At 38.7% G+C, this 13,041-nt stretch overlaps 1 protein-coding gene across 12 annotated transcripts in view; it reads left to right on the plus strand.

Annotated features, from left to right (window-relative positions):
- The window catches only part of FGGY (FGGY carbohydrate kinase domain containing), a 415,184-nt gene that overhangs the window by 78,776 nt on the left and 323,367 nt on the right, over positions 1-13,041 (plus strand). For 8 of the 12 annotated variants that reach the window (XM_019623668.1, XM_019623671.1, XM_019623666.1 and 5 more), the window contains one exon: positions 1,882-1,970. The exons of the other annotated variants lie outside the window; for them this stretch is intronic. In XM_019623668.1, the coding sequence (XP_019479213.1) occupies positions 1,882-1,970 (89 nt within the window). The remainder of the gene's footprint in view (positions 1-1,881; positions 1,971-13,041) is intronic. 12 annotated transcript variants of the gene reach the window in all.

Genomic DNA, 13,041 nt, shown 5'->3' on the forward strand with positions numbered 1-13,041 from the left:
CAAAGGCTACCATTTTTTGATGTGACCCATTCATGTATAAAGATGCTACTAGTCCATAGCCGTGTTAGACATACTTAGCCAACTGTAAGTTTGGCTTTGTGTAGCGTTAACATGCGCGGGGGTTCAGAAGAAGTTTAGCGATTTCTAGATGTAAGCTCTCATCCAAATACTTAGGAATTTAAACAAATAACAACAAGAAGAGAAATTGGGCAGTTTACATCTGAACCCTTTGGCTATTACTGTTGTTTTAATGAGACCCTGTACCTGGGGTGATATTCAGTTTCTCTGCTGTGCACAGGTTTCTGTGTTCATAGTGGAGTGAGAGGGAAGGAGGAAATAAGAGTTTTTAGAATTTGAGGGCAAATGTAGATAAAGGCCAGTTGTATGCCTGTAAAATAGATATAATAACACCCAGGACTTTTGTATCTTTCTAAGGAGGCAGTACTGTGAAAGCCCTTTATAAAGCCTGAAGCATTTCTCACACAAAAGGCTGGAAGATGAAACGGAGCAGTGTGACTGGTTGTTCAACAAATATTAATATTTATTGAGTGCCTGCTATGTGTCACCTTCTAGCAGATACTGGAATATGTCTCTTCTGGAACTTCTGCTGTGTTGCCCTTAGGGTCCCCTTGTGCTTATGATACATTCCTTATTTCTGTAGCCTCTTGGGGAGGGGATCATTGAAACCAGGACATGGAGAGTTGCCTGGGTGGTGGGAAGCCTTTCTTGCTACTGTTGCTGCCTGCTTTACTCTTTTCTTTATGAAGTTCTACTTCTCCAGGTAGAGAAAATGGCCACTTCACAGTTTCCAACTTTATCTCACTTCCAGTTCTGTTTACAGGTAGAAGTTAAATTACTCCATTTGGATCCTGAGTCTAAATCCCTGGGTGATGGGATCTGATTGGCTCAGCTAGGTCACATGTTCATCCCTGGTCTAGTTAAGTGTGTAAGGGGAGTGGAGTCACGTAGTTTCCACCTCACAGCTAAGGGTCTAGTCTTTTGTAGGGGGAGGGGAGGGAAGGAGCCATAGGATATCATCTTACATAAAACTGTAGAGCTTACAGTCTAGCAGGAAAGAGAGACATTACATGCATTATAGTGGGGTTAGTATGGGTTGTATGTCAGCCAGACCTAACCTGAGTAGGAGATCCTGGAAGATGTCCCCAGGGAAGGATGGATAGGGTTAACCGAAGCGGGCAGAGTGACATGGACCCTGGGAGGGAACCAGTTGGCTGGTGAGGAATGAAGGTTCCAGACAGAGTCAGCAGAGGAAAAGCCCAGTGGCAAGAAAAACTCTGACTACATCGGCAGTGTGGAAGAAACTGAAAGACACAAAGAAATTTGTTTAAGAAATTTACAAGGATAGCTTGATTATGTGCCATTCTCTTTGCTTAGATTGGGAGTTCTTTGAGGGCAGGGACCATTTTTCCTGTTGCCTTTGGATCCAGTTGGTGTGGGGAGAATTTTACATGGCAGGACGCATTCTGTTTCATGCAGTAGTTTCTTAGTGCTTTTTCTTCCCAGCTTACAGCTGTTCAGCCTTGAACCCTTATGATATGTCTTGACATGTATCCTCCGGCCTTTCACGGGGAAGATGGATTGCATACCTTCACAGAGTGTGCTTCCTACCCCTCCAGGTTGGCAAAGAAGGATAAAAGGGAAATGATGGTCAGTTTTGGAAGGATCAATAATTGTCGATTTTTCTTTCCTATATAGGTACTGCTGCTTGTATATCACCCCCCTTCTCAGCCCCTGAACAGATGTTTTATTGGGCATTGCTGGCTATGCGTTTGTTTTGAAAATTTTGAGACATTATTGAAAGAGGAGAGGGGTAGAAAAAAAAAGCCCATAATTGATTCTAATATACATTTAATTTGGCAGAACTTGAGAGAGACTTGCTGGGATAAGGCGGGACATTTCTTTGATCTCCCAGACTTCTTATCGTGGAAGGCAACAGGTGTCACAGCACGGTATGTTAATTACAAGTTGGATTTTATTTGCGCTCATCCATTCTCAGGTGTCTGTATATATATTGCTTTCTTAACTCGCTTTGACTGGACGTACTGTTTGTACATCTGCATGCGATTTTGCATACTTGAAACATCTTGAATCCATCTTCCACCTCCACTGCACATACCCAAGCACCATTGTTCCTGTGGGGCCTGGAATGTGGGTATCCAAGGTGAAGCTGTTCATTGAAATTGGACATATTTGAAGGAGATTCGTGAACAGTCCATCATGAAATCTGTTTTTCCAGAGGCACGTTTTACATAGTGAATAAAAGGGAAAAAAATGTTTTTTTGGCCCCTAAAATTAAGGCAGGAAATATATTTGTTAAGGAAGGTGATTTATGTGGATGGGTGTGTTATGAACCTATTTTGCTTTTTCTATTAATGTACCAAATCATTGCAGAGTATAGAAGTATATATACTGAAGTCAACAATGCTCTTTAAATAAATTATGAATGTTATAAATAGGTATGTGCTACATGGCAGAGACAATTAAAAAAATACTCATTGAGTGTGAAATTGTGGCTACTATAATTAACAGTGGATGTAGGCATGGGGATATATATATATATATATATATATAGATAGATAGATAGATAGATACACACACATACACACACGTGTGTGTGTATATGTATATACATATACACATACATATATTTATTATACACACACACATATGTGGACAGGTCTGGCATGAAATCTCAAAGTATGCATGTCTGTTGTCATTCTGACCTCCGATTTTAGGGGGTACACAAGGGGGGAGTGGCAGGCAGGGCAGAATCTTCTCATTTTAAAAATGATTTAGAATCTGTATTGAGCAAATCTGTGAGGAATGGGATCATTTCCAGAGGACAGATAAACCTATGTAAATACATGTATTTAAGGAGGCAGGTGTTATACCTTAAAATCCGCTCACTCAGAGAAGGCTAAATATTTCCCATTTTCCTCTTTCTTTAAACTCAGGAAGCTGGGAGTAGGAGGACCATTTTCCCTGTGCTTTTTTTATCTGTCTCATTTTGTATGATTTGGACCTTTTCTTGTAGAGTGTTGATAAGAATGTGATAGTTCAGCAGCACGGGCTTCCAGAAAGGAGATAGTAGAGGACGTATTTCACAAGCACATCATTCTTCATGTGGATTATCCTCCCCTGCTGCCAATGAAATGATCATTAGTCAGAGGTCTCAGGGCCGTGGGGATCCACATGTGTATACAGAGGGCCTCAGCAAAGCGCAGGGACTCTCCCCTGTTTGGGGGAAAAGGCTTTGGAGGACTGGTCTGAACTTTCCCCCTAAAGGTGCAATTAGTCATCCTTATACTGTTATCACCACTGGGGAGGTCGGTGTGTGGGTGAAGATCTCATTTGGACATTCCTCTTTTGGTGTGACATTAATTGTCTGAAGTTATTTCTGGAAGGCTCTTTCTCTAGGTTTTATTTGACCTTTGTGCAGTGTGAAATAAATGTTTTCATCCTTTTAGCCAGATGGACCTATTAGTCAAAGGAGCGCTAATAGTGTGGGTGGGTATCAGCTATACCCCATTGTCCTGCAAACCTTGAGGACTCAAAAATAGAACTGTAATGTAGGAGAACCTTGCTTTTCTGTCTTTTTCCGTGAGTATTATTCAATTCAGGGTGTTGACTTCCTCCCTGGTTGTTTCTGATGGTGCTAGATAGTCTATACCCCCATTTCCTGGTGTCTGATGCCATGTGAAGATACCACAGAGTGGGCTTTTTGAAGCTAGCTGTGGGTCAGATAAATTTAAATATGGTGGCACTCATACCCACTGTGGAGTCACAATATGACTTCCAGTCTGTGACTCTGCGGCAATTGTGGCCTCCTGGGCATGTCCTTCTTTGAATCTCACTCTCTTTATCTTTAAAATGGGGATCGTGATACCTACTTCTTAAGCTTGATTGGAGTGTCCTATTAAACCACCTTTTTCTAAACTAGCCTGGAATCAGCTGATTATTTATTCAAAGCACAGATCCCCAGGGCTTCTAGTTTTAAGCCCAGGGAATTGGAATCTCCATGGGGTACCTGGGGATTTGTAAGTTTAACAAGTGCCTCAGGGGTTATGTGATCAGGTAATTTTGGACAATGTTGCCTAACAGAATATACCTGAAAGTAATATGGGTCTCTACTCCCAAAGTAATATGGGACTTCCAATCCCTGTGAGGGATTGGAAGCATTTTAAAAGGATTCATGAATTTGGTGAATTTAGAAATGGAGACCTTCTTGTTGACCTGTAAGAATATGTTTGGGGGCTTTCAGCCTCATGACAGCCTCACACCCTGAGGAAGCAGAACGGTTAATGCTCAGAAATGATTATTGGCTGTGCAGTCATCCCTGCCAACTTTTTTTTTTTTTTAATTAGCTTTGACACTCCTGACTCATTCTATTTTTGTTAGCGCAGATTTGCAATCCTTCTCCCCCTGCCCCTTGGCCCTGTACTTGGGTACTTGCGGGCTCCTTCAGAGGCCACCCTCCAGGTTCCCTCTCTTTTAGAGAAGAGACTGTGGACCTTGGACACCAGGCACCCAGTGCCTCGTGCAAAGGTGATTGGTTGCCTCTTTCCTGGCACACTTATCTCTTAACATCTGTCTTTCTCTCCTATTGTTTCCTTAGTCTTCAGTTCTTTCTTTTCTATTTCTGCCTGCAGGATCAGGGTGAAAGCACTAAACCCTTTGAACTTTCTCAATTGTACAATTGGATAATGACAGCACTCACTCCATGGGTTTAGTGTACAGACAGAGTGGGGTAACAGGACAACTTGCAGTGCAGTGCTGAGAAAGTTTTTGAAGGAATTAGCTATTTTATTTAGTTCCCTTTCTCTCTCGATTTTCTCAAGGATTCTTTGTCTTATGTTTCTGGCATAGTGGAAAGAGGAAAGCCCTTGTAATCAGACTGACCTGAGTTTAGTGTCTTCGCTGTGCACTGTCTGCAAGAACCTGGAGGGAATTACTTCGCCCCCTGAGCCTCTGGTCCCCATCTGGATATCCTCTCAGGGTGATTGAGGAGGGTCTTAGAGTTACTGTGGATAAAAGGTACGGCACATAATATTTAAACAATGCATGGTTCTTTTAATGAAAATCCCCATTGTCCTCTCTTCTAGAATAAGGAAGATGAGGGTCTAAAATTGAATGTACCAATGCCAAAAAAAACTTTGGGCGGTAAAACATGAACTTGGCATCCTCCGGGCCAAAGAGAAGTTCAGATTTGGTGTTTATTTGGCTCTGACTGTGATTCTTTTGGGAGGCTTTGGGGAAATGAGTGCCAGAAAGGCTAGAAGGTGGTTTTCCTTTTCTTTTTTTTTTTTTTCCCCTTTTATTATTTTAGTGGAGTCAAGGCTAAAAAGTGATTGGATTTCACCTTGTCTTGAAGCTTTCAGACTTGTTTTTGGCAGTGACAGTGTGTACGAAGTCCTCCTCCTCCTCCTCCTATCTGGTTTTCTCTCCTCCTCTTCTCGTGTTTCCCCTTACCTCCCCTTCAGTTATTTTTCTTATCCTCCAAAATATGGCAGCTATTCTGGTTTATCTGGGTCACTGAGAAAATCACCACCTGGCCTGTAATTAATTTGTAATTCAGCTCTTATTCTTTTTATTATTTAAATGAAAATAATTATTGCTGTTTTTGTTATTACTAATAATAATGCTAATTATCATTTATTGCATGCCTTGTCTTTATCTGCACTAGGCGTGTTATCAAATGTGAACTCTATCAGTCCTGGAAACCATGGATTAAAGCAGGTGGTGGTGTTACCATTTTGCAGTTCAAGAACTGAAGCTGAATGTTTTCTTAATTTGCCACATTCTAGGTGTTGAGTGGGTAACTGTCCAGAATTTTGGTGACACGAGAAGTGGGAAGTCAGGAATTTGAATAATAAAGTTTGGTATAATCAGACAAAAACATTCATATATGTATATAAGTCCTGAGATTTGAGGTGACTGGTAATAAAATAAGATAAAAACAGTGATAAAATTTTTTTAAAAATCACGGAGTGAAAATATTTTAAAAGAATAACTAAAATGAATCTAAGAGCTTCATAGAAACTATTAGGTTCTTCATTATTACTGATAGGTTTGTTTCCAAGCTTCCTAGTGGCCAAAACAAAGATTAGAATATAGTCAAGATGAACTGAATGAACAGATAAGAGCCTGACTGCTGTTCAGGAGAAGGAGAACTTGGAAAACCCTTGGGCCTGAGAGAATTTTCTCATATATTATCAAGGTTGGCAGCATTCTATAAATTATTTAAAAGTGTGTCCTTTTAAATTCAATTATAATTTCAAATAGACTTTTTGTTTTAAAACAGGTTTGGATTTACAGAAAAATTGTGATGACAGTAGAGAGTTTCTATATACTTGGTACCCAATTTCTCTATTATTAACATCTTAAATTAGTGTGATGCATTTGTTCCAATTAATGAACAAATACTGATATATTATTAAATTCCATACTTTATTCATGTTTCTTTAGTTTTTTCCTAATGGCCTCTTTCTGTCCCAGGATTCTATCCAGGATACCATATATATTTAGTCATGCCTCCTTAGGCGCTTCTTGGTTGTGACAATTTCTCAACTTTGTTTTTGATGGCCTTGACAGTTTTGAAAAGTACTGATCACGTATGCTGTACCATGTCTCTTTGTGGGAATTTGTTTGATTTTTTATTTTATTTTATTTTATTTTATGATGAGACGTAGATAGTATATTTTGGGGAAGAAAGACCTTCTGTGATGAGTACCATTCTTGTTATATCACATCAAGGGTATATGTGATCAGTATGACTTGATGTTGACCTTGATCACCTGGCTGAGGTACTGTTCATCAGATGTCTCCACTGTCAAGTTACTCCTCTTCCCCTTCTATGTCAAACTCTTTGAAAGGAAATTGTTATTCACAGCCCACACTTAAAGAATAGGGAGTTGTGTTTCACCTCCTTGGGGCGGAGTAGCTACATATATTAGTTTGAATTATTTTGTATGGGAGATTTGTCTGTTCTTATCCCATTTATTTGTATTGCTTTGGACTAAAAGAAATTGATGACCAGGTTCCTTATATACAAGAGACACTTTGGTAAATTTTTTTATGAAGTTACATGTTAGAAATTCTGAGACATTTCTATGACATGGAAAAACAAGACTGAATTTCTAGAATCTCATATTTCTTTACATGACATATTTTCTCTTCTCTCTTTTTTTCACTACACTATGTCAAATTCTGTGTAAATAGTCAGTAAATATCCTATCTTCTATGTTAAAGAGATGCATTTATGGTTTTTAGAAACTGTAATCCCTTTTAAAGTAGCAATTATTTCCCTGGTTTATATGGTTCTTTGTGTTTTGGGTTTATAAGATATATTATTGTAGTATTGTTTTTCTCATGGTTATTTGCTCTCCTGTCAGAAGATTATTTATTGTTGGGTTATTGATCCAGGTCTGTAGTTTTTTTCCAAATATAATCTCCAGGAACTCAAAAATAACTTTATTTAGACTTTGTTGTTTTTCATTTTTTAAATTATAAATCTACTTGTGCAACTTATTTTATACTTAATATATTATTGTATATTCTATATCAATACATGCTATCCAAAAATATATTTTTGATACCTGTATAATATTCTATCCTATGACATTATAACAATTATGTCTGTGTTAATTTAGTCAAGTTTTTAAACCTAAAATGGTATCTTTAATTTGCATTCCTGATTATTAAATGCAGTTTTTCTTATATTCATCAACCACTTATTAATTTATGTCAATTAATGTCAATTAGTAATTATGTCAATTAGTATTACACATATCAACTACCTGTTTATGTCAGTTACTGATATTAATAATGGGTTTCAGTGTTTCTTTAAATATTGGTAAGATCTCACTTTTTGGTGTTTTAGTATTTTCCCCAGGTGTTTTGAAAAAATTTTAAACCTACAGAAAAGTTGAGAGAATGGTGTATTGAACACCACATCTTTTACCTATATTCATCAATTATTAACATTGTGTTACATTTGTGCTCTCGAGTGCTCTACCTCTGACATGCATATACTGGCATGTGTTTATTTTGCTGAACCACTTGTAAATGAATGTCAGACATCACGTACTTCCCTCTTCAATTCTGCAATGTGATCACCCAAGAGCGTGACATTTTCTTATATAACCACAGTGCCACTTAGGACAATTAGCCTTAATCCTCATCATTTAACCCCCTAACAAGTGTCCCTATTGTAAAGGACTCAAAGTGCCCCTCACTTTTCCTTACCTTTGGGATCCTGACTGATAGACTACATACAAAGTGTATTAGCTAAATGAAGAATAAAAAGTACCTCATTAGGGCCGGCCGAGTGGCTCAGTTGGTTAAGAGCTCGCTCAAGAGTTTGAGCTCTGAGCAACAGCGGTTCAGTCCCAGCCCGAGCTGAGCAGCCGCTGAGCTACCAACAGGTGGCAGGATAGCTCAGCTAAAAAAAAAAAAGTACCTCATTATATGAGAAGGTATTCTTTAATCGCCAGTGTACTCGTATAGAACTCCTGGTATACTGGGTAGATAATAACAGCTCAGGAATGAGGCTAAACAGCACCTGCATGTTTAGGAATATGTAACATATATGGGGGAAGGAGGACTAGATACATCAACCAGATCTCAAGTCCAGTAGCTGAGTCAGTCACATGAATGCAGAGCCTGCCCAGGTGTGCTTACCTGAAGCCAAGGCATGTGGGTTGCCCATGGGCATAGATACTGACGGAGTGGCCTTGATGTTCTAGGCCTCACTTACCATCTTATCTTTAACACAGTGATCCTTAAAATGGGGCTTAATATATTCCAGTCTCTCAATGATCAGATGAATTTCATTACCTCTTTGGAGAGAATCAAGTAAGAGGATGGGGTGCAAAGTCAGCTGTGCTTCCTCTGGTGCTGCTCTGAGTGGAGAGAGAAAGGGGTGGCAGTCTTATTCTCCATGGGCCAAGGCTGCAGCATGGGGAGGAGGAGGGAGAAAGTCCCACTGTCACATCTGCCTCTGGTGACACCCCTTCCTCAGTACTTGGCCTCCTGACTGCCTTTCTCAGTTGCGTATTTGAAATAAGACTTCATTGAAAACAAACAAACAAACAAAAAAAACAGCTTTATTGAGATATAATTCACGTATATACAATATACCCATTTAAAGCATAAAGTTCAATGATTTTGATGTATTACATTATATTTATGAATTGTAGTTATATATGTGTACATATATATTTAATGTATGTATATATACATATATAATTACAATTCATAAATATAATGTAATATATGTATAAGTTATATATATACATATATATTTAATATATATGTGTGTGTATATATATATGTATTAAAATTGACCATTTTAACCATTGTTAAGTATACAGTTCAGACGCACTAATTACATTCCTGGTATTGAACAACCATTACCACTAGCTATTTTCAAAGCTTACTTCACCCCAAACAGAAACCCTGTAACCATTAAGCAATACTTTCTGATTCTTCCCTTGCCTCAGCCCCTGTTAACCTCTTATCTTTCTACTACCAAGAATTGTACAATCTACTCTACGAATTTGCTCATTCTGGATACCTCATCTAAATAGAATCATATTGTATTTGTTTTTTTTGTGTGTCTGATTTATTTCACTTAATATAATGTTTTCAAGATTCATCCATGTTGTGGCATGTGTCAGCGTTGCCTTCCTTTTTATGGCTGAATAATATTCCATTGTGTTCATATGCTACAGTTTGCTTTTCCATTCTTCTGTTGATGGTCTCATGTTTTTTCTTCCTTTTGGCTATTGTGAATAATGCTGTAATGAACATTGATATATAATTATCTGTTTGAATCTCTGCTTTCAATTCTGTGTCTAGGAGTAGAATAGCTGGGTCATATGGTAGTTCTATGTTTAGCTTTCCGAGGAACCACCAAAATTTTCCATGGTGGCTGCACAATTTTACATTCCCACCAGCAATGTATGAAGGTTCCATTTTCTCCACATCCTCACCAACACTTATTTTCCTTTTTTAAAAAATTATAGTCATCCTTGCAGTTGTAAAGTAGGTAATCGGTGTGGTTTTGGCATACAAAATTATGGCATACAAAAATTCAGATATGAATTGTATACCATAATATTTTAATGTTAGGAACCTATTAAATCAAAGTAAAATTGATTGACTTTAGATCATTGTAGAGATAGCATTTTTGATAGCATTTTGGTTGAAACTTGATAGGGATTCCCCAGGTAGAGGGAAATCAAAGTGGGAATCAAAGAGTCCTTGGGGGGGCGGAAACCATAGTTATTCCTAATATGCTGTAGGAGTATGTTAAAGTTATTTGATTTCCATTGTTTTATGATTATATTGAAGGATGATTTCTCAGAACAATGATCTAAAACAGTTCTTTTGGGTTCTAGGAAGGATGATTCAGTTATCCTCTCACATCAGCTTATTTTTTAGGACATTTAATAGTGCTGAGAAATGGCATATAAATATTAGATTTCCTTCACCCTTACTTTTGGGAGAGAAAAGTACTCTCATTCTCGATGGGAAGTATGGTCCTTATCTCTTCACTGATGAATAATAAAAATCATAGAAAATCCCAAATAACAGTGGCTGAAACACCAAGGATTCATTGCCTTCTGTAAATAAATCTAGATATATGGAGTCCTGGATTACTTTGCCAGTTGCATGGAGTCATCAATGACTCTAGCTCTTTTGACATTTTTATGTCACCATCTAAAGCCCTGACTTCCATTTTCAAGGTCACCTCATGGTCCAAGATGGTTGCTAGAGTGTTATCAAGTCCACATTCATGTAGCAGACAGAAGGAAGGTGGGAAGTGCATGTAAAGGACGTACTGCACATCTGAGTCAGCCTTCTTTAAACAGCATTCTTAGAAGATTTGCATAATACTTTTGCTTGCATATCATTGGCCGACACTTAGATTTATGGTCCTACCTCAATAGAACAGAGATTGGGTAAAAAAGGCTTTTAGCTGAATGTGTTGCTACCTGAAACCCTAAAATTGGGTTTGTCTTACTGCTAAAGAACAAACAGATAATTAATATCGGGCAGGTAAAAAGACATTTTTTTCAGTAAATTACATTGAATAATATCCCAGATACTAATTTATAATCCTCTTATGATAATGACAAGGAGAAAATGAAGGAGGTGGAGGTCATGGAGGAGGTATAGTTTGAAGCAACTCTAGCTCACAATTTCGGTCATTCACTCACTCATTCGCTTGTTTCGTGCGTGTGTGTGTGTGTGTGTGTGTGTGGAGAGAGAGAGAGAGAGAGAGAGAGAGAGAGAGAGAGAGAACCTAAAAGGTATCCTCTCTCTAATCTAGTAGTAGTTAGTACACATTTATTTATTCAGATTCATGCAAGAGCTGGAGCCAAACAGTCCTTAGCTCAGTGTTTTACTGTCCCACTTAACAGCTGGGTGAATTTGGGCAGGTCATTCTATTCCTCTCAATCCCAGTTTCCTCCTGTGATTGAAGGACGACAAGAACAACATGCATTTGCTCTGTGGAGAAAATGAAGCACCGTGGGTGAAACCTCTAACCTGTTGTGCTACACAGTAGTAATGCACAAGAAGCTCTACTTCCATTTATCTTCCGCTGCAGTTTTTATTTTTTATTTATTTTTATTTTTAAATGTTAAGGTGAATCTACAGTTAGTTAAACAGCTTGCAAGTGGGGGAAGGAGGATGGGCCATTTAGAAACCAAATCACCCAACTGACAACTGTTCTCCCTTTTTGGGGGGTTTTGTCTTGGTTTCCTGTGGCTGTGATGAGGGTCTAGTGAGTCATAGAGTGTGAGTGTCACCAAAGGTCTCAGAGCTGTTGTGGGTGTGAAGAAATGGGTAGGTGCCAGGAGATGGCAGACAGGTCGGTATTCAGAAACTAAAAGTCTGGGGAGGGCAGGAGAAAATGGAATACGCTGGGCCAATCAGGGGGCAGGCGGGGGAATGAGGTGTTACCATCCTGTCCTGGCTTCTCCTCCTTACTTATCAGAAACATCAGAATCCAGGCACAGATGCTCCTGCTACCCTGCAGGAACGCCTAAGGATCAGATCACTGACTGTCCCTCTTTGTCTGCCACATTGAGGCAAACTTGGAGGAAGGTTCAAGTTTCTTCTATCACTTTCCACCAGTAAAGCAAATCTGGATAGAAAAGGTTAAGAACCCCCACCTTTGTCATTTGGGACAAAGGAGGTAAAAATATGTGACCTTGGGTAGTTCTGATGCACCTCCTTCATTAAGAAAGACTGGTCTGAATTGGCTCAATTTTTGTTATTATTTATTTATTTATTTTTAGATTTCTGCTGTGTACATCTCGACATGAATTTTGTATGCCTGAAAGATGATAGCCAGTATGACTGTAATTTTCCAACTGAGCAGCAATGTAACTTTTCCTTTACTTAACAATTTTCTCTGAGACCTTGAATCACTTTTAGAATGTAATCCCATTTGCTCTTTCAATATGGTAGAGTGGAATGATCTCCAAATATGATTCCTCATTTACCAATATATGATGGCATATTTTCTGCTGAAAATGTTTTGAAATTATAAAAGTCTTAAAAAAAAAAAAGTAGGGAAGTCTTATTTTCCAGATGACACAACTGAATCCCAGAAAGGTCTCACTTTGATGGTGAAACTAGTGGGTGGAGTAGGAGTTAGATGTAAAGGGGGCATCCCCACGTCATACATTGTTTCGGGGTTCTTTTCCTGACCTGAGAAGGCCTCCCTCAGGATGGACAGGTCATCTCAGTTTTTGTGGACTCATAAATGAGTTTCCTGTGCAGGTTGGCTGCCTCTGTTGGTGAATTCTTTTGTGAATTTTCGTTCTTGGACCTTTTGAATATGTTGTGCCTGTGTGATTATGGGTTGCTTCTAAGTTTCGGTCAACCTGATTCAAGGTATCAGTATTCGGTCTTGGAACCCATGATACTGTAGGGGCTCTGAGGGCTTGGCAGTGTTCAGGATATAATACATCATAAGATACATGAGGTGGCATGGCTTGAAGGTTG

The sequence above is a fragment of the Hipposideros armiger genome, unplaced genomic scaffold, assembly GCF_001890085.2.
Source record: "Hipposideros armiger isolate ML-2016 unplaced genomic scaffold, ASM189008v1 scaffold_557, whole genome shotgun sequence".
Classification (NCBI taxonomy): Eukaryota; Metazoa; Chordata; class Mammalia; order Chiroptera; family Hipposideridae; genus Hipposideros; species Hipposideros armiger.